This window comes from Magallana gigas, chromosome 3 (genome assembly GCF_963853765.1).
Source record: "Magallana gigas chromosome 3, xbMagGiga1.1, whole genome shotgun sequence".
Lineage (NCBI taxonomy): Eukaryota > Metazoa > Mollusca > Bivalvia > Ostreida > Ostreidae > Magallana > Magallana gigas.
In genome coordinates this window covers 54151382-54177137 of record NC_088855.1, presented here as the reverse complement: position 1 = coordinate 54177137, position 25756 = coordinate 54151382, and the positions used below count along the sequence as shown (strand labels likewise).

General features: G+C 33.4%; 3 protein-coding genes across 4 annotated transcripts in view; 1 reads left to right on the top strand and 2 right to left on the bottom strand.

Annotated features, from left to right (window-relative positions):
* The window catches only part of LOC105348382 (uncharacterized), a 44396-nt gene extending 26676 nt beyond the window's left edge, over positions 1–17720 (bottom strand). Inside the window, exon 1 of the mRNA XM_066080398.1 lies at positions 17612–17720. The gene's annotated coding sequence lies outside the window, so the exon portion shown is untranslated. The remainder of the gene's footprint in view (positions 1–17611) is intronic.
* LOC136273467 (uncharacterized) lies at positions 6442–7777 on the top strand. Its single transcript, XM_066077897.1, has 2 exons — positions 6442–7146; positions 7235–7777. The coding sequence occupies exons 1-2, from the start codon at positions 6442–6444 to the stop codon at positions 7775–7777; spliced, it is 1248 nt and encodes a 415-aa protein (XP_065933969.1).
* On the bottom strand, positions 13082–17709 carry LOC105348383 (uncharacterized). 2 transcript variants are annotated; one of them, XM_066080395.1, is made up of 5 exons: positions 17616–17709; positions 15251–15476; positions 14432–14536; positions 13606–13630; positions 13082–13501 (listed from the first exon to the last, which is right to left on the bottom strand). In XM_066080395.1, exons 2-5 carry the CDS (start codon positions 15468–15470, stop codon positions 13471–13473), a joined length of 381 nt encoding a protein of 126 aa, XP_065936467.1. In that variant the 5' UTR covers positions 15471–15476; positions 17616–17709; the 3' UTR covers positions 13082–13470. The 2 variants fall into 2 exon arrangements, with proteins under 2 accessions (XP_065936467.1, XP_065936468.1); XM_066080396.1 differs by lacking the exon at positions 17616–17709 and adding an exon at positions 16967–17323.
* Positions 17721–25756: the final 8036 nt, after the last annotated feature.

Here is a 25756-nt window from a genome sequence, read left to right as displayed (position 1 = left end):
TCTTTATGTCATATAACATGTGAAACTGATTTCATTCCACCCACAAGCTTGAAATAATTTTAATGAAACAATATAAATAGACGTCATAAATTCCATATCAAATGACATATTACCACTTGATTCTGCGCGTCTTTTTAATGAATTTATAAACAGCGGCAAATTCTAAAATGTATTTTTGCTAGCGCTCTCGAGCGCTAGCTTCTACGTTAGTCTTTTTCAGTGGAATACGCATGCTCGACTCCATTGTAGGGGATTCTGGGAATACTGTACTACTGTAGATAAACTGTATCATTTGAATTTCGTTTTATCATCTTCACACGAAGTTTTGTGTTTCATTGTAAATGTAAAATATCAACAGTAGCTTAGGTCTTATAATGAAAAGTTATTTTCAATATTATAATAAATAGCTAGCATTATTTTAAATTCCTTCAAGCTCGGAAAACAACAGCGGATATGTTTTCCGAGCTTGCCAGAAAAGCCCGAGAAGATACGATTGATACAAAACAGTATCAATGGTTCTTGAAAATTTCACCTCGAAATTAAAATTACAGTAGATACATAATGATTAATGCACAGTCAGTGAGCTATGCTATTGCCGATGTGAAGCCCACTCAAGATTCACAATTCTTATATAATTTAGACCCCACTCCAGCACAATTCCAATACACCACTGTGCCTTCCTATTGTTATTAAATTGATTCAGAAATTTAAATCAATGTTTTAAAAATCTGTTTTTGTGTTTTATGATGTCTACAGCGCTAGCTCACCAATCTTTTTAAAAGATCAGCTTGTTAAAGGTAATGTTAGCTGCAAGTGTGTAGACCTTGTATGAAAAATTTCGGATGGTAGTCAATTTTTCCGGGATACAGACCGAGCGTGTACATGTACTAATCCTTCTTCACATTGTAATTAAGGTTTTCCGCTCTCAGCGGAAAACCTTACTATTATTCTGAAAAAAATTTCAAATTTCTTATTATTTTTTTTTTCTTCTAGACGCCAACTTTGATCCTTAATATCTCGCTCGTTTGTTCACCGATTGTTTTTAAATTTTCAGGACTGATAACATGCCGCGTGATGTTGTCGTTGCATATTTTAGTTGAGGAAAATCCCTATCCGGTTTTGAGTTATTCCCCTTTTAGTAAAATTTAACGACTTCTTTTGTCCAGGGGGTTTAGCTTTAACGATGACTGGCAGAGTCTCAAAGATAGGCTGGTTTGGAAGCTAATACATTGAATTTGTGCGAGATATATTTTATTTATTATTTAAATGCAAATAAAAGGGGTGGTATAGATGTTGAAACAAAGGTACGAAAAAAAATCAAAAAAATTCGCGTATTTTCCGTGTTAGTTTTCTACCTGATAAAAATTTGTTATAACATGTATTTTAAAAGTTCTTGGTCTTACCCAGACCTTTCATTCGGTATACCGAAAAAGGGGCTGGCCCTTATAATTAGGGAGTTAGAGGCGTCCAAATTTTCTTGTCAATAACTTAAAAAGGAATAAACATTTCTAATGCATTATTGAAGCAAAGTTGTAAAGAAATTAATTTTGAATCCTTCTATAGTATTCAATTTAATGTTTTCGTAATTCATAGTCAGTATTTGCAGAAACAATTGTTGTCAGTTCGGTCCATTTTTTTGTGGGGGTGCGGACGTTTATGACGTTATGAAAGGGCTTCTTGTAATGCACTAACTGATACATGTAGCGCGCAAAAATAATTCCACATAAAATTCCCAAATGTTTTTATACATATGTACATTTTCATATCATATAGATAAACCTCGTTGACCTTATTTTTGTTGTTTGTTTCATAACTGTGCCCCTGTCTATATTTAGATGCATTACGAAACTCAGGTAACCGATCGATAGGGGAGTCGCTAGCTGTATTCAGGCCGTCGCCTAGACGACAGTGCATGTGCTTGTAGAGCTGGACGTACACGATTAACGCCCCATTGTGTTACTGTAACAGAGACATTTTGAATTGTTTCAATACTGGGAGATGTGTTAATAAAATGGTTCCAATGCATGGTAATTTAACTCAACTTTTCTACAATACGTATACACGGCCGTCATATAAAGCACAATGTGTATTACTGACATGACAAATGTACGCTGGCAATTTAAACGAACGCGGGATTGCTCCCGATAGAACAATTCTTTTAAAGCAAAAAAAAATATACTGATTTGCGATGGATATAATATAATTATCATCGTGGAGATGATTTTAAAAAGTGAACTTAATATTCGTATACGATAATATTTGAATCCAAAGCCGCTAGTTTTAAGTTACGATTATTAGGGATATTAATTATGACTTGCCCCGCGTTTCACGTTTTTTACTTGCAAAACATCTACAAACGAAAATACCAAACAACCTTCAGCAGCAACTTATAAATTATTTATTCCATACACAATTCTAAAGAGGTAATTAAATAAATTTTATAAATGCTTTATACTTGTACTCGCTATCTTCCATGGAAAAAAGTGGCATGGAAAAAATGTTGTTCAATGTTCATCAAATACGCTGTAGCCTTAGCAATCAAAAAAAATTAACAAACTGTATATTGATAGATTGACATATCAACAAACATTCAGACCCGCAATGTGTTTTCTTACAAGTTCTATAAAACGTAGACTCAATGATTGAATTCTTTACCGTTTTCCGTCTGGGTTATTTTGAATCACGTGTGTACGTTATGTGTAGCCATATAGATGAACACTTTAAGTGTTTAATTTTTAAAAGAAATTGTGTAAATGCAGAGCAATGCAATGCTAGGACAATAAAATTCTAACAATGTATATGGTGAGGCCGGTCAGACTGATACTGGTTCTGCTTGTTCTACAAATAGCGAATGTAAGACGAAGTATTTGGGTGTTATATTTTAAACAAATATAAGTATTGCTTTCTTAAAAGCTTGCATTACTCAACCAAGTATTTTATTGGAATCATTCTTAGTTACCTATATGTACCGCTCGGTCTGTATCCCGGAACAATTGACTACCATCCGAAATTTTTCATACAAGGTCTATAAACTTGCAGCTAACATTACCTTTAAAAATACATTTTAGAATTTGCCGCTGTTTATAAATTCATTAAAAAGGCGCGCAGAATCAAGTGGTAATATGTCGTTTGATCTGAGATTTATGACGTCTATTTATATTGTTTTCATTATGATTATTTCATTATTTCAAGCTTGTGGGTGGAATGAAATCAGTTTCACATGTTATATGACATAAAGATTTCCTCTCCCCACTTTTTCTCGAAGCAACTATTTTTATAAAAAAAAATTGAATTATCATGGAGTTGCCCACCCCCCCCCCCCCCCCACCCCCATTTTTTGGTAGCATGTAAAAAAAAAATGGTATGAAAATCTTGAAATTATGAGTGAATTTTGAAAATTTTGGAAAATTCAATTTTTTTTTCTTTTTTTGCTTGTCAAGATTTGTTGGCTGAGTTTGCCCCCCCCCCCACTTTCAAAAACGATGCTACGTGCTTGGAAATTACTTATTTCTTTATTCCCCTCTTTAATAAACAAAACAAACTAACAAACATAACCGATCGAGATAAATATAAGTACATGTATCAAAAACAAACTACACATTCATCCTTCACTCAAAATATTACCTTTTCGATATTTGTCATCGTTGTAGACCCGTATAACAATCTGTTAAGTAGGTGCTTGCACGAAAAAGAACCCCTTGCTGATCTACATTTTCATTAACGAATACAAAGAAAAAATATATTTTGATTTATTTTTGAATTTCTTTTGATGTAAAAAAAAAAAAAAAAGAGAAGAAATTGGTTCTCAGTCCCTCTTTATGCCTGTTTGCTAGTGGTTAATCTAAGTTCATTTTGAATATCCTTTTGTAATTTAAAAAATGCGATGTAAATTTTTTTCAGGCAATATTTCGGATATTGCAATGAATAGTTGTTTCTTGAAATTTTATTAGACTATAAAATTGTAAAATGCTAACATTGAAAATTGTTCCCGATTTCTTTCTTTTTTTCTAAGGTAAAACTTTATTGATTTAAAAAATGATTCTTTGAGACAAACAAGTTGACATAATCAATAAGAGTTTGACAATCTCTAACTGCAGGTCTGTAGCTTTTAGTCAGAAAAAGAATCGGATGGACGACCTAGGACACAAATCGTCCATCCGAATTTCTTGAAAATTGCCATTATTTTCGTACGCGGACGCAATACTCACCGAGACTAAATGGTTCGTATCTTAAGTTTTAAGTTTTAACTGTTTTGAAAGGTAATATTGGTTTTCTGATAATTATGAACATGAATAATTAAACATAATGGTTAAAATTACAGTAAAATTACCAGCATCGGTCTTCTCCGTGAGCGGATCTAGAAGGGGAAGGGTTCCAGACCCCCCCCCCCCCACCAGCGAAATTTCTTTCAATTACGTGTACATTATAAACTTACCAAATTTGCCTCGGACATCCCTTGGCAAACTCAAATAACCGTCTGACTTTTCAACCCCCACCCCGGAAAAATTTTCTGATCCGCGCATGTTCCCCCTCCTCGAAATACAAAATTATTCTTCAAAACCCCTTGTAAAACTTCCAGGATCTCCGCATATATACTAAGAGATTCATTGGCGCTTGCATTCGATAAAAATGCGTGTAAAACGTTTGCCAATGGTCTTTTTACCTTCGTATCGGGCATAGCCACAGTCCCACTCTGTGAATAAAATGCGGCGAATTAAACTAGAGACAACGTGTTAAGCTCTGTATTTGCTTATAAACATGTAGTATCATCGTGCAAAACGCACTGTTCAATTATATATATTTTTTACTTTACTTGTAAAATTCAACATCTGTTTCGTAATTTTTTCTCACAGTTTATTTCTTACATAGTTACTTTTTTTATTTTCAGACACTTTTCAGACTTTATGTGTGATTTCAAAGAGACAGAGTGTCATGTCTCAAAGACTGTTTATCTCTTAAAACAACATTGTGCAATTATCAGATTTTCATTTCTTGGACATCAAAGACTCATTGAGTTTATTTAATTATTTTATATCTGTGAACCTTTCACTCAGCTTACTTATATCATTACCTGTCAATTGCAATTTATACTCATTGTTAAGATTCTTATAAATACGCGGTCACAGAAATATAATACTTTGTTTCTCAGTGTTTACACATCTAATATTGTACTATGGCCAGCTATCAATTTTTTGTAATACGTCACAAGTATGACGCAGCTACGACGGAAAACCTAATCGTTGCTTGCAACGAGCTCGTCTCTAGTTTTTGTATATATCTTCTATACACTGTAAATACAGTTTATTGAGAATAAAGTTCATTGTCATTGGTACATATATGCAGCTAAGGTAACTAAGAATGCTTCCAATAAAATACTAAGTTGAGTAATGCAAGCTTTTAAGAAAGCAATACTTATATTTGTTTAAAATATAACACCCCATATACTTCGTCTTACATTCGCTATTTGTAGAACAAGCAGAACCAGTATCAGTCCGACCGGCCTCACCATATACATTGTTGAAATTTAATTGTCCTAGCATTGCATTGCTCTGCATGTACACAATTTCTTTTAAAAATTAAACACTTACAGTGTTCATCTATATGGCTACACATAACGTACACACGTGATTCAAAATAACCCAGACGGAAAACGGTAAATAATTCAGTCATTAGGTCTACATTTTCTAGAACTTGTAAAAAAAAACACATTGCGGGTCTGAATGTTTGTTGATATGTCAATCTATCAATATACAGTTTGTTAATTATTTTCGATTGCTAAGGCTACAGCGTATTTGATGAACATTGAACAACATTTTTTCCATGCCACTTTTTTCCATGGAAGATAGCGAGTACAAGTATAAAGCATTTATAAAATTTATTTAATTACCTCTTTAGAATTGTGTATGGAATAAATAATTTATAAGTTGCTGCTGAAGGTTGTTTGGTATTTTCGTTTGTAGATGTTTTGCAAGTAAAAAACGTGAAACGCGGGGCAAGTCATAATTAATATCCCTAATAATCGTAACTTAAAACTAGCGGCTTAGGATTCAAATATTATCGTATACGAATAATACATTTGTTATGTTTATTTCCGGAACTTACTTTTCCGATAACCATCAGTTTTCTCTTTTATACGGTAACTTTCGTTTTCTGTATGTTTTGGCGCGCAGCCATATTGTGTTCAAGTTGATATAAATGATAAACCTTGAATAGTGCTGGTGTTTATATTCTTGAACCCACAAACGGACATTACAATTGGCGACGAGGATCGGACAACGTCACAACACAATAACTATGGCTGTCTACAGGAAAATAGAAAATTATGAGTTCGATATGAACTGGGATGAATATATCGAAAGGTTAGAACATTTTTTTACTGCCAACGAAATCGAGGACGCTGATAAAATGAAGTCTATATTATTAACAGTGTGTGGACATAAAATGTATGGACTCATTTGTAATTTAACGTCCCCGAACAAGTCAGCAGACAAAACTTACGCAGAGTTGAAAACCTTGATTGCCCAACATTTAAAACCCAAACCTCTGGCTATCGCCGAACGATTCAGATTTTATCATAGAAACCAGAGGAAACAGGAAACCGTAAGTCAGTACATCGCGGAACTTAGAAAACTCAGTGAATTCTGTGAATTTGGAGAATTTCTGAACCAGGCATTGAGGGATCGTTTAGTGTGTGGCCTTTCATCGGTGGCTACTCAGCGAAAACTACCGGAAGAGGATAAGTTAGATTTAAAGAAGGCAATGGATGTAGCAATTTCAATGGAACTTGCCGAGAATGAAGCTCGTAAATTGAAAGCGGATGTTCAAGATGTTCATGAACCCGAATCCATACACAAAGTGACTGTGAGGAATAAACCATGCTATAGATGCGGGAAGACAAATCACATACCAGATAAGTGTTTTTATAAAACCAGTAAATGTCACACATGTCATGAAATGGGACATATACAGAAAATGTGTTCAAAAAAGGAAACAGTGGAGCCTAAAAAACAAAAGAAGAAGTCAAAATTGAACTTTGTGTCAGAAAATCCAGAGTCAGATCATTCTGAGGACAACAGTGAGAATGAACACTGGCCAATCTTTTCATTGTCAAAGGAACAACGAGGAGCCAAGGAGATAAGGATAGCTGTATGACTGGAAGATGAACAAATAGAAATGGACTTAAGATACAGGTACTTCTGTCTCTGTGATATCTGAACAATTTTATGAGAATAAGCTGAAGAGGAAAGTCAAGTTGCATCCAAGTTCTGCAATTCTAAAGACATATTCAGATGAGATATTGGAAGTGTTGGGTGAAATAAGTGTGAATGTGGAGTATCAAACACAGACAAAAACATTACCTGTTATCGTGGTTAAAGGAAAGGGACCGGCCTTGTTCGGAAGAAATTGGCTCCAAAGTATAAAACTGGACTGGCAGTCAATCCATATTGTTATGACAGATGACTTGAAGAAGTATTCTGTTTTTGACAACAAATTAGGATGCATTAAAGGGATCACAGCAACCTTAAAGGTTAAGGGTGATGTACCACCACCAAAATTCTTCAAGCCTAGACCCGTACCATTTGCTTTGCGAGACAAGATTGCTGCAGAATTAGACAGACTTCAGCAAATAGGTATCTTGGAGAAAGTTGAATGTTCAGACTGGGCTGCTCCAATAGTACCAGCAATGAAAGCAGATGGCTCTGTGCGTATATATGGAGACTTCAGTCACAGTAAATCCATACTTGGATATTCCAGAATATCCTTTTCCTACAAGTAATGAATTGTTCACAAAGCTCAATGGTGGCCAAAAATTTTCAAAGCTGGATTTGTCTCAGGCGTATAACCAAATTGTTTTGGACAAAGACTCTCGAAAGTATGTGACTATTAACACACACCAAGGACTCTATCGATACACTCGCTTACCTTTCGGTATCGCATCAGCACCTGCTATTTTTCAGCGAACGATGGATACCATTCTTCAGGGTCTGAACAAGGTCGGATACATACTTGATGATATCCTTGTAACTGGAGCAAATGACTCTGAACATAAGCAGATCTTAGAAGCTACACTCCAACGTCTGGATGATTATGGTGTGAAATTACAGAAATCTAAGTGTCAGTTTATGCAGGACCAAGTAGAATACTTTGCATTTATTGTGAGTAAGGAAGGAATCAAGCCTTCACCAAAGAAGCTAGCAGTAATTAATAACCTGGAGGATCCCAAGTCACGTAAGGAACTTCAGATATGGTTGGGAATAGTGAATTACTATCGAAAATTTGTCCCAAACATGTCAACAATTAGTGGACCACTTACACATTTATTGTCTCAAGATGTTCCATGGAAGTGGACCCCAGAGTGTTCTGAAGCTTGTGCCAAAATAAAAGACTTGCTAGTGTCATCTAAAGTAATGGCTCACTATGACCCCCACAAACCATTGGAGTTAGCTGTTGACGCTTCTGGATATGGATTGGGTGCAGTGATATCGCATTCTGATGGATCAAAGGACAATCCTATTGCATGCGCTTCCAGAACCTTAACCACTGCAGAAAAGAATTACTCACAGATAGAAAAAGAAGCCCTTGCTATCATCTTTGGAGTTACCAAATTTCACGCGTATCTATATGGGCGGAAATTTACACTCATTACCGACCATAAACCGCTAACCACTATATTTGGACCCAAGAAAGGCATTCCAGTCTTAACAGCTTCTCGACTGCAGAGGTGGGCGATCCAACTGGCAGCTTACCAGTTTGACATTAAATATCGCACTACTGGAAAACATCAAAACGCAGATACCCTTTCACGTTTTCCACTTGCAGAGGAGGGAGAGTCAAGGACAGTATTTGATAGAGAGACGGAGTTGATACACAGAATACAGCTAAAAAAACTTACCTGTGACTGCTGAAAAAGTCGCAGCTGCAACAAAGAATGACATTGTCTTGTCTCGTGTGGTGGAATTTACAAAAAGTGGTTGGCCAAGCTCACAACCAGACCCAAACTTGTTGCCATTCTATCGAATACGCAATGAATTAACTATTGAAGATGGATGTTTACTTCGAGGGATCAGAGTGGTTATCCCAGAAAAGTACCGACAAAATTTATTGGCGGAGTTACATGTCTCACATCCAGGGATGGTCAGGATGAAATCATTAGCCAGACTTCATGTATGGTGGCCCGGTTTGGACTTTGATATTGAGACCAAAGTATCTCGGTGTGACTCCTGTAGGGCTCAATTACCCAACTTACCTAGAGCTCCATCCAATCCGTGGTTATGGCCAAGTGCACCCTGGAAACGAGTACACATTGACTACGCTGGACCCTTTATGCAGCGCATGTTCCTAATAGTAGTAGATGCATATTCAAAGTGGATTGATGTGGTGATGATGACTTCTACTACCTCAGAGAGTACTATCAATGCTTTGAGATACCTGTTTTCTTCATATGGGCTACCTGTAGAAATTAAAGGAGAATGGAATACGTCACATTAAGTCTGCACCATATCATCCTGCATCAAACGGGGAGGCAGAAAGAGCAGTTCGTACTTTTAAACAAGCAATGAAAAACATGGCAAGTGAGACGGGAACGTTAAATCAGAAATTGGCAGTATTTTTATTGTCCTATCGCACTACTCCGCACTACTCCGCATACAACTACCAATACAACACCAAGTGAGCTGTTCTTCAACAGAAAACTTCGTACAAGACTGGGTGTGGTGAAACCCCAATTGTCTGACCGTATCCATCAGAAATCACTCCCAGCTGAAAAGAATACTCGAGAATTCAATGTTGGTGATACTGTCATGGTGCGTGATTATCGCGGAAACAAAGTCTCTTGGATAAAAGGTACCATCTCGAGAAGACTGGGACCAGTTACTTACCATGTGAGTGTTTGTGGTATGCTGTGGAAACGACATGTAGATCAGATACGTACATGTGATGTCATGTGTGAATTAAGAGGTTCAGAGCCAGTAAAACCAAGTGTGTTCGACTGCCTGGTTCCCATAAGTGCACCGTTGAAGAGTGGGGAGGAACCATTCAACAATACCGGTGATGTTCTTAACTCCCAGGATTCACTGTCAACTGATCCCTCTACCAGTGATGACCGCAAACATAAAAACATCAGTCCAACACAACCCAGATATCCACCTCGTGAACGTCGCAGGCCACAGCGACTAATCGAACAGTGTTAAACTATCAATTCAAGTGTGATTTACTTCTAATGTTAAAATCTTGTTCTAGATTTACCAAACTGTAATGATTTACAATTTTATTGGAAAGGGCAGAAAAGTGTAATGTTTATTTCCGGAACTTACTTTTCCGATAACCATCGGTTTTCTCTTTTATACGGTAACTTTCGTTTTCTGTATGTTTTGGCGCGCAGCCATATTGTGTTCAAGTTGATATAAATGATAAACCTTGAATAGTGCTGGTGTTTATATTCTTGAACCCACAAACGGACATTACAACATTCACTTTTTAAAATCATCTCCACGATGAAATTATATTATGTCCATCGCAAATCAGTATTTTTTTTTTGCTTTAAAAGAAATGTTCTATCGGGAGCAATCCCGCGTTCGCGTACATTTGTCACGTCAGTAATACACATTGTGCTTTATAAGACGGCCGTATATACGTATTGTAGGAAATTTGAGTTTAATTACCATGTATTGGAACCATTTTATTAACACATCTCCCAGTACTGAAACAAAAGTAACACAGTGGGGCGTTAAACGTGAACGTCCAGCTCTACAAGCACATGCACTGTCGTCTAGGCGATGGCCATGAATACAGCTAGCGACTCCCCTATCGATCGGTTACCTGAGTCTCGTAATGCATCTAAATATAGACAGGGGCACAGTTATGAAACAAACAACAAAAATAAGGTCAGAGAGGTTCATCTTTATGAAATGAAAATGTACATATGAATAAAAACATTTGGGAATTTTATGTGGAATTATTTTTGCGCGCTACATGTATCAGTTAGTGAATTACAAGAAGTCCTTTCATAACCTCATAAACGTGCGCACCCCCACAAAAATGGACCGAACTGACAACAATTGTTTCTGCAAATACCGACTATAAATTACGAAAACATTAAATTGAATACTATGGAAGGATTCAAAATTAATTTCTTTACAACTTTGTTCAATAATGCATTAGAAATGTTTATTCCTTTTTAAGTTATTGACAAGAAAATTTGGACGCCTCTAACTCCCTAATTATAGGGACTAGCCCCTTTTTCGGTATACCGAATGAAAGGTCTGGGTAAGACCAAGAACTTTTAAAATACATGTTATAACAAATTTTTATCAGGTAGAAAACTAACACGCGATTTTTTTTTAATTTTTTTCGTACCTTTGTTTCAACATCTATACCACCCCTTTTATTTGCATTTAAATAATAAATAAAATATATCTCGCACAAATACAATGTATTAGCTTCCAAACCAGCCCATCTTTGAGACTCTGCCAGTCATCGTTATAGCTAAACCCCCTGGACAAAAGAAGTCGTTAAATTTTACTAAAAGGGGAATAACTCAAAACCGGATATAGATTTTCCTCAACTAAAATATGCAACGACAACATCACGCGGCATGTTATCAGTCCTGAAAATTTAAAAACAATCGGTGAACAAACGAGCGAGATATTAAGGATCAAAGTTGGCGTCTAGAAGAAAAAAAAATAATAAGAAATTTGAAAATTTTTTAGAATAATAGTAAGGTTTTCCGCTGAGAGCGGAAAACCTTAATAAACATCAGTAATTGACTAGAGAGAGAGAGTTGAAGGAGGGACGTTTGAGATAGGCAGTCATTTACATGTACCATGGTATATGAAACAGCTGTGCACATCAATTTGGTAACAAACATTTTATGTTCCAAACATGAAGGTAGTTTTAAGGTATGTTTCTACTTGAGTGACGTCATCACTGATATTTCTATATACACTCTATTGGAAATATGTAATTATCTTTATTGATTAAACATGGGATTATTGTAAAGACGTTGATTGATAATATTGTATTTATAAGACTAATAATTTTCTGCATGTTTAGAATGTTTTGATCTTTCACTACTATACGCTTCCAAATATTTTGAACAAGCATTTCTCAATTTTCACACGGTTTTTACAAAATATTGATCTTATCACCGACGATCTGCCATTTTTTAAAACATACAAACTAATTTATTTTGAAAATATTCAATGAAAAATTGTTTAAAAACATTTCGACGCTGAATGTAGCATATTTAAGAAATAAGGTATCATTTTTGGATGTTTATCGGGATATAAGTACGGGTTGGTCACGTGATTAAATCACATAAAGCCCGAAGGACTTTACGGAAGATTTGATCACGTACAAACCCGTATTTATATCCCGATATACATCCAAAAACGATACCTTATTTCTTATATTTACATTTGTTGCAAATTATGACAATAACAACGCTCCATACTTTTTTTTGTGATGACCTAGGAAGCCGCTTCGATTAAGATGACGTATCAAAAAAATAGTACAACAATTTTGCAAGTATTTTGATTATCATGATAAATAAATATGACATTACTTTTGACAAGACAACACTTTTTTATTATAATAAAGTGAAACAGAAAAGAAAATTCACTTGTACAATTGAAAAAAAAAACAACGATTGAAGCTTGGCGGAATAGTAGTTGTTGAAGTCGCAGAGCAGTTGGAAATTTAAAACAAAGCGATTAAAAATTGAGTTATAGTCTTTTTAGCCATTTTCAGGGAAACTTTATCGCAGAATCAGATTCAAGAGCATAATGGGTTTCCTCCGACATTATAGAGGAAAGCAATTTTAACTTCTAAGTTCTTTTTACGGAACAAAACGGACATTGATTTGATTCTAATACATAAACATTATGCTCAATATTAAAAATATTGAAATACTTTCTTTGACAATTGCTACGTTATTTTTGATAAAAGTACTGGTTTCTACGAACTTTTTGGATAACCATCGTATATATTTCGTTACGTGTTAACAAATAGTAAAAGTTTCTAACCTCAGAATTAATAATCTGAATATTATTTCTTTTCAACATCATTTATTTGAAAATAGTAGTAAATTTCAAAATCTTATCAGTTTTATTTGTAATCAACTGTATGCAATACATAGTTTTTACTCTCTTTAACACTATTGTTTTCATTATCAAGAACATATATTCGTCTATAGACAAATAATTTAATTCTGGTTGTAACGCGCTTTCTGATTGGCTAAAAAGTTATTTTGTATCGTATAAAGAATGTTGCCTACGTCATTAAAAAAGTCCTTCAGAAGTAGAATTTAATTTATTTTTTTTTTTTGCTTTATATCCAGTTTGTCCGCCTGGCACTTTGCAGACACCGGGGTTTTCAATGTTGTGCTGCCTTAATGCCGAAAGTTATAAATAGAGTTTAGGTGGAAAAAAAATCGCCTGATCCTTTTGAAGCCTGGCCATTGTAGTAGCTGAATCAAAATTCAGTATGCTCATCATGGTTTTCTCTAAAAAAGAACAGCATTCCATGCCCATCATATCAAGCATATTAATCCCCCCTTTGAATTAGAATAAACAATTAAGGATCATCAAGATATGATTTTCATATTACCTGTATATTTCATAACAGCCATCAACTGAAACAAAAGAATAAACCGTAAATGTTGTTAATAAAAGGCCTTTTACATTTTGAAACGCATTGTTTGAAAAGAATTAACGATTTTTGTTTAACAGAATGAATGTCATACAATTAGATATTACATTACATTTCAATATTGAATAAGTGGTTTGAATAAGATTAACCTGGTTCTACTTTTTTCTACGTAACTTTTTGGTCAATAACAAACTAAAATCTGGTGTTATGAATTCACAGAAACAGTACAAAATATGAAAAACTTCCTTAACATTTTTCCTAGAGAGATTTTCCTAGATACGGATCCTTAAACAGGGGTCTAACATTTGAACTATATGATGTAATGAAAATATTTTTGAAAAGGCTATAATATAATTCAGAAAATATAATTTTCACCAAGTCTCTGCCTTAGAATTTATATATCACTAACAAAAGGAGACTATGAGATCATGGAAGATTAAACCATAATGTAAGGGTTATTTGTTTGTATTGATAACATGTATTTAAAAAAAACTGAGAAATCCCCTTCCTCCTAAGTTGGTTATTTTGCTTTCGTCTGTTCTCTTTTACAAGAACTCTAGGCAGAAAAATATCCAAATTTAAAGGTGGATTTTTCTTTACTAAATAACAGTTTACAGCTAAACAAATCATTCATATTCAAACATTGGGTACATCTGATGGTTACTCTTTTGACCATAAAATCTCCTTAGCTGCAGTGGTTATTTTATTACACGATTTTGATTGAATATATGTAGCAATGACCACCATTTGCTTATTAAATTTACTATAGTATTTGTTAAGTTACATTTTACTGCAGTTAGTGAATATATTTCCTCGCTTGGACAGTTCTGCCCTTGGCATGGCCTGGTATCCATTCTCTCTTTCTTGGTGTCAAAGAAAGGACACTTTCCTAAAAAAAAAAAAAAAAAGAATGAATAAATCGAAATTAAAATGTCTCAATCCCCAACTACATGTTAAGGCATTCATCTATGTTCAGTTTAATTACATAAGATACTGGAACATATGTGGAAAAAGACACCGATAATTTATAGATACCCTTCAGTGTTCAATTTTCATTTTCATAATGACACAATGATAATGGTTTGCAAAGTTAGAATTATGTAATACTGTTCAATTGTCGAAATTTTTATATTTTCCTATTGACATATTAAGTCGGTCGAGAGAAATTCAAGTTTAACAGGAAATAATCTGCAGTTACAATTTAATTAAACTTCAAAAGCACATATGAATCCATTCTGAATCATTGATCATTTAATGCACTACATCTCCAATGTTTTTTCATATCGGAATTTCAACTGCTATAAATATTGATCTATAGGTTCATTAAACATTAAGAGGGTTGCATGGTCGTGGCCATTTTTAGACTATAGTGATCTCTTTAAAATGAAGAGCTTAGTATTCAGATATAGAAAAATGTTCAAATTTAAAACTAAAATATTCGGATTTTTTATGATAGTGAATCGCTAAACAAATCATTTTTAGAGGAAGATCTGATGATTAATTAGTTGATACCTAGCCTCCTTAAGAGATTTTGACTTAGCTTACTATTTTCATGAAAATTGATACACTCTTCCAAAATTTAGATATATTTAGTTGCTTATACCTTTCGGGATTTTCAAGATGTTTTCACAAACCAAGCCATGATTGTTCTGATCATCAATCAGACAGTGAGCAGTTTTATTTTCATCAAAACATTCCATATTCTTTTCCTGGTATTCCGATAATGACAACTCTTGACATTTTGCTCCTCCTTTGAGATGTTCGAACATAACACAGTTACACACAACGAGGAGTGGAAATAAAAGTATCAATGTTTTCATCATTCTGACCTAAAATTGAAAATAGTGTGCAACTTGCACCATAATTATATACTAGTATTTTAATGCAAAGTGCTCTAATTTTGAATCTAAGTAAAATTCCTTACTGCCTGTAAAAAGAAAATATCATAATCACAAGAAACAGCTGCCGTTGTGTTAATAAGTGAATCGTTCAATATGAAACATTTAAACAAACAACCAATACTTAATACATCTGTTTCAAATATATATTTGTATTATTAAATAAAGGCAGACTTGTTCAACTCATACCAATTTGTCTAAGGTCTATACACGGTGTATACAATAATTTTGATTTGTTTTTCTACCTTTTTTACTGAAATAAACCTTTTAGTTATTAAAAAAAACTTGTTAGACCTTATCTTGGTGCATTATTTATTTTCAATTCAGCAATCAACACTAAATGAACAAAAACATGGAGCCTAGTTTTAGATTAGAAAGATTAGTTTGCCTTTTATTTCAATTGCAATATGGCAATTGTCATCATTTGAAATCATTTGTTGACATTATGTCAAGTACCGGTGGATTTTGCTACGATATTCATTATCAAGGGAGATTTAAAAATAACGAATTTTAAAAAGTAATCAACCAATTATTCGTCATAGAAATGGTTTTTTTTCCAAGAATTTAATCGAAAATGTACACCATTCCTTACCTAATCAATCGATTAAATTGAAAAAATGACAATAACAAACTGTCAACCATCTCAAAACCCCATAAAGCGTAATACGAATTTAAAGCAGAGCAACACGGACCTCTTAAAAAAAAAAATAGAGGTGGGATCCGGTGCCTATGAGGAGTGAGCATCCCCTGCCGACCGCTCACACACGTCATGTGCTCCTCGTCACAATTCGACATGTCATGATCGAGGTAAATGTCTAAATTGGAAAGAAGTAACGAAACGCTGATGGTTTGGTTTGTTTGTAATTGTATAAAAAAAACCAAACAAACCTTGAGCAAACACGGACCTCCATAACACCGGAGGTGGGATCAATCAATTGATTAAAGCAATGAACAAAGCCATGCATATTTAAACTTGGTACTGAAATCAGTTCATTTTCTATGGTAATGTTTTTCAAAATTGTTAAATGGAAATTAAAATGAAAAAAATTTATGAAGTGGATATTTTAATTAGTGTCACGTTTAAATATTGTAAAGTATTTTAAACCGTGTTCCAGAAGCTTAAAGAGCTGCAGCCAAAAGCCATTTTTGTAACACATCTTTACAAAGCATTTCCACAAATCAAAAACCTTAACTGGAAGCCATAATGTCTTTCTTATCAGATATCATCCAGTATTTATAATCAGTGTAGTTTGACAAAGATGACCTCCATCATCAAATCTAAGTATCTTGCTTAAATTTTGATAAAATGTTATTTATAATTTTACAAATAATAGCCAGGTTAAACAAAAAAACAGAGATTTACCGTATTTAGCGAATAATTAACGATATGTTTAACTAACATTTGACGATAGCAAACTCACTTCAGCACTTGTGAAATTTTTTATCCTGTATCCCTACATGTATGACGCGAATATATCAAAATGTTTCCTACTTATTGCGCATTATAGCTAGGTCAGGGAAACAGGCTTCAGCAAATCTTCCAAAAGCATCTATTGGTTGGCTAGTAATCAATTACTTAATGCCTGAGCAGTCAAAAGACCTAGGTACAGGGAACAGCTCATTGTGCTTTATTGCACTCGGTCGTTGTTTGACTGAATTGACTTCATAGATAATTTGGTAAATAAAGAAGCTAGCGGTACGTCTTCGTACCTTTAAAAAAGACGATCATGTTTCATACAACGAAATCAATAATTTTAAACTTATTTTGCAATCAAAATGAAAGTTGTTTCAAATATCTTTTTTGAGGAACTAATTATTAAGACGTTGAAAAAAAATTATTTGAATTCAACTTTTCAACAAAAAAACGAAAATGTGTCTTTTTATTTATCCATTCCCAAATCAACTTTTGAAGAAGGAAAAAAAAACAAGTCCAATTTTGTAAGTTTAATAATGTATACTCTATTCCAGACTATCAATTAATAAAATCAATAATTGGTATTACAAGAACATATACATATTTCAACAAATTACTATTCATGATAATTTGCCAATAATAAGTCTTTAACTTACCTATCAGTTAAAATGTCCGTTCATGAAATATACTGTTTGATTTTGTCTCTTTTTAGTATGTTTTGACAGGCGTGAGGCATAAGTTTAAATAGCAGGTAAATCAATATGTGCACCGATATCGTTAAAGTTAGACAACAGAGTACGTGCATACGCGCCGTTTTCAAAAACCGTTGGTCGTTTAGAGCCAAATAAATATTGGATTGATAGATATAAAATATAAATGTAAAAGTTATTAGATTTAGATATTTAACAACGTTCACGTGCATTGTTATGTTTATTTGCATGCATTTTTATGTTTATTTTTCATCTGTTCTAATCTTGATTTATTAAAAGAATCCCAATCGACAGACACTAAAAAAACTAAACTTTATTTCTTTTACAATGATTGAGAAACAAGTTCTACAACATAGCAATATCTCTCGTTGGCACGGATGTTAGACAGAAAATTGTTTGCAATTTTTAGCATTTAGATTAATGTTGTAGATATTGTATGATATTTGCTGTAAGTTTAGAAAACTATTGTAAAGCATTACTCACTTTTCTGATAAATACAAAAACCTGAAATACAACAAGGAACTGTAAAGCCCACTGCGTTTTTCTTGACCCTGATTAGCTACAAAATGAGATCAATGAGCTTTCGTAAGGAACTGCATTTCAGAGGCGTTACTTATTAAGATAAACGTGACTTGGCTTTAATACGGAATACCCCGACTCAAGCAGCTCAATACACAGTGGCCAAAGAACAAATTGCATGTGTAAAATTTTTGGTGAATAACTACACAGAAATTGTTCGAGGTCTCGAGAGTCTCCAAAAGAAACATTTCCTTATATTGTAATGAGATGTTACTTTGTCGGGGTAAACGTGAAACATTGTTGAATAACCCAGGTTTCATGTTTGCAAGATTTGAAGAAAGGTTTTGTTGGACTATTAACAAGGACGTGACAGGAATTCAGGCAACAATTCGTGGTAAATATTGAAGCAATAAAAAAATGGTTAAAATGTTTTGGGTACCTATAGATAAAAAGAAAATGGGTATGGACAATAAGGAAAATGAATCGCATAAATCGACAAGAGAGAGGCTGCGTAATGGCCAGAACAATTTACAGATCGGAAAAAAGAACATCAGAGTAAGTATTCATCTTAGAAATATTCTAGAACAGTCCATAGAAAGCACAATTGTATGTAAGATTTATAGAATTTAAAAAAAGCCTTTAACAGCATAATAAGAAATCAAAGTACTGAAGTACTGACGGGAGTTCATTTTATCTATTATTATATATTTTAAAATCAACGATATGTAATTTTGCATGCATGGCAAGTAAATTCCTGTGAGTATTATTTTTTATAATATGAATTCTTCTACAGGAAATTCGTAAAAATCCAATATCAATCATGTTGTGTAATATTCAAAGAATTAGCCCATCAAACTGCGTATCAGTAATGGAAATAGTTATGAGAAATTGTATGGATCCAAGCAAAATTGAACTCTAGTGTCGTTCAACCAGACTCTCAGCTGTATCCGTTAATATCCGACTAGCAAGAGAGACTCTCTGCTTGTCGAAGATTTACGGAGACAGCCGAGTGTCTGGTTGAACGAGACTATATTGAACTCTGGCGTAGGAATACATAAAATGTACGACTTCAAAAAATATCTAAATTGTTTGTACCATTTAAAATCTGACTATTTACAAGGTATCTATAAATTATTTCTTTGAAAAACAATGCTTAAGAACTCATTACACATCGAATTTATTGATTAGAACTAAATGTTGTCAGCCGTGTTAATTTGTGCTTAGGTCCAAACACTGTTTCACTTTCGGTTTGCCTGAGTAACTGCATAGGAGAGTTGATTAAAATCAACTCCCAAACATTGCCAGTTATGTGATAAACTAAAGCATTATGGGATTCCTTTAAAAATGTGTCAACATCATCAGAAAATTGTACGATGGAAATACGAGTTGTGTTACTGAAAATGGAAGAAAAGACTGGTGTAACGTTTCGACAGAGGTGTGGCTAGAATGTGTTATTTCTGGGTTCCTGTTCATCGTTGTGGTAGACAGAAGGCATGGTATTCGCCGAAAATTGATGTTTATCCTAGAAGATCATTACTATGCTGACGACCTGGTTATTATATCAATCAAATACAATGATATTCTAGAGAAGACCAGCAGACTGATATATACAATATACTGTTAAGCAATTTTTATTCGCGGCGACTTTATTTCGCGATTAACTGCCAATAAACGGTTTCGTGACGACTCCTTATCTAGACCTGTATTGTTATAAAAACTATAGACAAAGGATTGGTTCGCGGCGAGAAATATTCGCGACGACAAGGCTCTCGCTAACCTCGCAAAAATTCTCGCACGCGAATAAAAGTTGGTTTACAGTATACAGGGTTAACTATTATCGTAAATAAAACAGTAATGATAAGGAAAATGTTAAATGAAAAATGAACGATGCCAACAACCTAAACGACACGGAAGTAAAAGTGGTTGAAACATTCCTTTACTTAGGTGCCAAAATGAACAAGGCCTCTAGAGAGGTATTAAAGACTAGGCTTAAACAGGATTGTCTTTTTATTTCTGAACAATCTGGATATCAGCACCGTGAAACACAGCACAGCAACACTGACTCAGAGTCATCTCAGTGTTGCTGTGTTGCTCATAACTTTGTAGAACCACTGAGAAAGACAATGAAATGCTCGATACATTCATTCTGAAATATCTTCGGAGAATCTTGAAAATACACTGGATAGGCAATGTTCTCCGAAGAGACACTAGTTTAAACATCAGAAATGCTTTAATTTGAGTTTATAAGGGAATAAGAAGGCAAGGGAGACCAAAGAACACAGTGGAGAAAACAATAGGGTGTTACAGTTGGAGAGAAGTGCAAACTGTAAGTGGCCGTCGTAAGTTGTCTCTTTTCCCACGGGGTACGGAGAGGATAAGTAAGTTAGACGGTGTAACGAAGAACTTTTGAAGTAGGCAGTTCAATTATTTCGGTATGCTAAAACAGCAGTGCGTCACAGTCTGGTAGTCCAAAAAGACTTGGTGTAAGTGTAATAGAATGTGGTTTTTATGTAAGAGTAATGTATTAGAGTACATGCTAAAATAAATCGACTGTTACGTTATACTGTGTCCTGTTAAAGTGATAGAATATATCTATAAAACTCAAAGGACTGGAAAATTACAGTAAAGACATACAAAGAAGGCAAGTGAAAAAAGATGTGTTACCAACAAGAATGACAACCACTAGAAACAAGTAACATCGCTGTCAGGAATTAGCCACATCCTCTGAGGGATATCAAGAGGGGTATCTAATCTCAGCGAGATTCGTCGAGACTGAAAAATTTTTGACGGACGTCTCTTCCGAATCTCAGACCAGTGCCACACAAAGTGATTCGGGAAAATTTGCCCCAACTTCGGCCGGTTGTTATGTTAGAAATACGCTGAATTAAATCATCTGCTCGCTTCAACTTTTTACTTTGAACATCCCTTTAACTCCCTATCAACATAAAATGTTAGCTTCCTACCGTTAAAAGATTTATATCCCACAAAATATGAACTTGTTTATTTTTCAATTCATTTCCACACTCATTCACATCTCCAATGCTGAAGAGTTCCAGTCAAGGTCACAAATAGCCTGTTTCAGAATATGTCGTACTCAAAGGTTTCAACCTTATCATTTTATGAATATTACATTATAAAATTAAAAGGTTTAGTTATAAATACCGGATATTTCCTTTTAATTTATTATAAATTCCATATTTTATTTTTTTGGCAAAAAACTTGACATCTAAATGCTTTTATAAAGTTTCCGTTTGCCCATTATAGTTTTCTATGTAAAACTACGAATACGACATATTTTGAAACAGTCTATTTATGACCTTGACTGGAACTCTTCAGCATTGGAGATTTGAATGAGTGTGGAAATGAATTGAAAAATAAACAAGTTCATATTTTGTGGGATATAAATCTTTTAACGGTAGGAACCTAACATTTTATGTTGATAGGGAGTTAAAGGGATGTTCAAAGTAAAAAGTTGAAGCAGGCAGAAGATTTAATTCAGCGTATTTCTAATAAAACAACCGGCCGAAGTTGGGGCAAATTTTCCCGAATCACTTTGTGTGGCACTGGTCTGAGATTCGGAAGAGACGTCCGTCAAAAATTTTTCAGTCTCGACGAATCTCGCTGAGATTAGAGGGGTATCGTGATTTAGAATCAACATATTTTTAAATTACAAATAAATACATTAACAATAGAGCTTGGTACATAAGAAGAATTTAAGAATATTATCATTTTCACGTTCGTATCAAAGCTACACATTGACATCAATATCAAATAACTATGAACAGATTTGTGTGTGGGGGGGGGGGGGGGGGGGGTAATAAATTCAAATTGAAATCAAACATACTTACATATTATGTACCGTTACTCCAAGAGTAATAAAACCCTGTTCAAGTATTTGATATCCGAACAGTATATACATAGATAAAGTGCTCAAAAATATGATGTTTGCTCAAGATGTAACTTGGATGATAACGAAACGGATACTTACGTTCGAAGTGATTCATTGGTTAACATTGTCAATGATTTGTAAACATTAAAATGTTTGAAGAACTTGAGATGCTGGTCTTTTTTTAGTGGGGTTATATATTTCAGACATTGACTTTGCTAAGATGGAATTACATTTTATTTCAAAAATTCAAGTTAAACGTCATATCTTAGAAAGGGCTCTATATACCACAAAATCTACATATTTTTTTATTCATTGATCGTGTTTATTTATTTTAAAGATAATATTGAAATAAATCAATAGATATCTTCAAGGTGACCCTGACTTTTAGGTGACTTTGTTTTATATATACAGTGTGGACGTTTTATGATACAGTGGTATCGATTTCGATAAAATTCATTTATAAAATTAACTTATTGACTCCATATTAGATTTACTATATTATTAAACTGAGCTTTGTTAATATATATCGACAGATAAACATGTTCTACAACGTAAATCAATATCTTTCGTTGACAAGGATGTAAGCACGAAAGGGTGGGGGTTCATTCATGTGGGAGGAAGCCGGAGTGCCCGAAGAAACCCAGTGTTCAAGCGGGCAACCACCATACCTTTTAAATACAACCACTGTCGACAACGGGAGTCGAACTCAGGTCGCAGCGGTGAGAGCACTGTCCACTGCTCTACTTGGACATCCATGTTTTAGGAATATTTCAGTGTACTCTTCCTCCAAGATTCCAATTGTTGCCGCTCTATTGCTCTACAAAACAGAAGTCCAAATCTGTATCAGGATAGATATTATAAAACCGTGAAAATTAAGGATTACGTTTACTCAGGGTTTCAGATTTCAAAAAATTCTTTTACAAAGTTCAATATCTGAGGTCCAAACACAAAATAACAACATTATTAACAAATATCGATTTTGATATCCATGATTTGTTTATTTGAGAAAGGTATGCTCCAATAAAGGTAGAATAATATTGAAACAGAGGAAATTCAGACTAATTTTTTAATTTTCTCTTAAAAACTTTCTGTTGCAAGGTAATTGCAAAAGTTAAGTTTCTATATGTTTTTTAATATCATTTTACATATTTTAAAGTTGTATTTACTCGTCTATAAGTTTATATAACTGGCTGGCACGCGATTGGAAAAATCTTTAAAATACATAAAATCGATTCAAGATAAAATAACTCGAAATTTTGATCATTGACCTTATATAACATATGTTAAATATAAGATTAGTAAAGCTATTCGTATTTTATCATTTCCCAACCTACAAATTGTTTTATCATTTCTAATAATTACAAAATAAAGAAAACCTTGAAAACGGCGGACAATTTTGACAATTTTTTTTTCAGAAAACATTCAGAGGTCACTAGCAGAAAAAGTAGGTCATTGACCTAGTTAATTGAAAGTGAAAAATAGCACCACAATAGTGGGGCTACAATGAACAATAAGTAATTTTTCGTTCCTATTAGTGGAATTTTTTTTGGCCTCTGAGTAAACGTAATCCTTAAAGTAGGTTGCGTAAGATACTCACTTTGGCAAACATGGCCTTATATTAATATGAAACATCTACTCTCAAACAGTTTAATACACAGTATTCAAAGAACACATCGTGTGTACAAATTTTAAAGAGAAAGTAAACAGAGTCGTTCAAAGTGCATTTTAATGTCTTGAAAGTCTCTAGTGTTACATTTACCAATTTTGTCAGTTATGGAAGATTTCAAAGTCAAGATGTGTCTTCTGGTGATGACAAATATGGGATTTTAAATTCATAAAACCAAAATAATCTAGAAAATATTTACAAAGAAAAATAATACCATAAATAGAACATCAGAACGTGCTTAAATGATGAAATTGCTCATAAGAAGACCTTTAAAGGGAACTTAGACACGATTTTGGATCAACATTTCATTTTTTATATTTAAAATGGTTTACTTGGGCATTTTGAGTGACTGGCCAAAATTTGAAAGTTAGAATTTAAGTTATAAGAGAGATACAGAGATAAGAATTCATTGTTGTGTAAACAAAGTTCGAGTCTTATAATTGATTACAAATAATGGAAATACAATTTCTTTGACATAATGAATCGTGGAAAACAAGGTGAATTGATTCAAAGTGTTAATAAATAATATTGTCAACATAAGAAAGCATCATTTGATTGAAACTTAAATACCAATAAAACAGATATGTAACCAACAATAAGGCTCGAGCTTTGTTTACAAAACAAAGAATTTCAAACTATGTATCTTGCTTATAACTCAATATTTGACTTCCAAATTTTGACAAAGCATTAAAAGTACTCATATTAACTGTTTTTGATATTATAAATGGAAAAATTAAATTTAAAAGTCCTTTTATGTTGTTTTAGCAATGTTAGCAGGTAGCTGCTATTAATTAAAGATCTTTACAGAAGAACTTGTGACAAAGTCGTAAATATTTAAAGTCTTGTATAATGATCATAAATGAACAAAATTTTTATAAAACCATTTGATTACAACTATTTCAATTCCCATAATTATATTTTACAGCTATAAGAATAAAAGATTGATTGGTTTGTGATTAATTAGTATTCATTAATTTGGTCGTAAGTCGTAAGCTCTTCTGTAAAACGCAACCCTCAGGTTTACGATCGCAGCATGAAATTAGAAATATATATATATTAAATGTACATGAAAATAATATATAGTTATACATTGTCAATTCATATTACAAAACATAATGAAGCGGTACTTTTTAATTCAGAATAGATTTTCATGTATAGGTTTGTAACAAAAACTGCTTCAATCAGTTTGAGTTATCTTTTATTATGATAAAATATTAAAGATTTAACATACAGTACATGAAGAACTGTCACAGTTTCTAATTTTTCATTAAAAGAATGAATACAAGATATATGACTGCTTGTCCAAATCCATTTTTATCTTATGTTTTGTTATTACTTTTAAATTATAATTAAAAAATAATTGGGGAAACGTCATTTTTCAAAGCATTATGCTATATTCCTTTTCAATATCCTGCCTAAATTCCATTATGTAAATTTGTAGTGTGCACTTTTAATTGTTGTTATTAACTTAACTGTTATATAAAGACCCCATTGGAAATAAGCTTTTTTAACAAAGCTATTATGAGCTATCTATCATTTGTATGTCATGTAATCTACATGATACATGTAACAATATTGAACAGATTGATTCTTATGAAGTTGCATAGTGCTGTGATACTGGCTGTTTTTTTTTTTTATTTGATGTATGTATATGTGTTATCAAGGCATTCTGTGATATATTTACCTGAATAAAATGAAATGAAAAAAAAAGGTTTACTGATTTTTAAATTTGCATAAGATACGGACAAATGATAGTAAATCGGATCCATATGTTGTACAAATGGTAAGAATGTAAACCAGAGCATTTTTATAGCACAAAAAGGGGATCAAATTAATGATTTTTTCAGTAATTGGTATGATCTCAATATAGTGATATTAATCTAGTCTTGAATAAATTTTTTTTTATAAAATTTGTACATGTATGTCCTCATATCTGCTCTTTCAGTATAGAAAATAGTATTTTCTGCTATGAAGTTTACATCCAGTATAGTTTATCATACTATATTATTACTG

What these genes read in the sequence shown, in the direction of transcription:
- LOC136273467 (XM_066077897.1), top strand. Translation starts at nt 6,442, where the DNA reads ATGTATGGACTCATTTGTAATTTAACGTCCCCGAACAAGTCAGCAGAC. An exon ending in CCAAGGAGATAAGGATAGCT is followed by an intron (nt 7,147 to 7,234) that starts GTATGACTGGAA and finishes TATGAGAATAAG; the next exon opens with CTGAAGAGGAAAGTCAAGTT.
- LOC105348383 (XM_066080395.1), bottom strand. Translation starts at nt 15,470, where the DNA reads ATGATGAAAACATTGATACTTTTATTTCCACTCCTCGTTGTGTGTAAC. An exon ending in TTCACTAACTGCAGTAAAAT is followed by an intron (nt 13,631 to 14,431) that starts GTAACTTAACAA and finishes CTTTTGTTTCAG; the next exon opens with TTGATGGCTGTTATGAAATA. An exon ending in GGCTGTTATGAAATATACAG is followed by an intron (nt 13,502 to 13,605) that starts GTAATATGAAAA and finishes GTTCTTTTTTAG; the next exon opens with AGAAAACCATGATGAGCATA.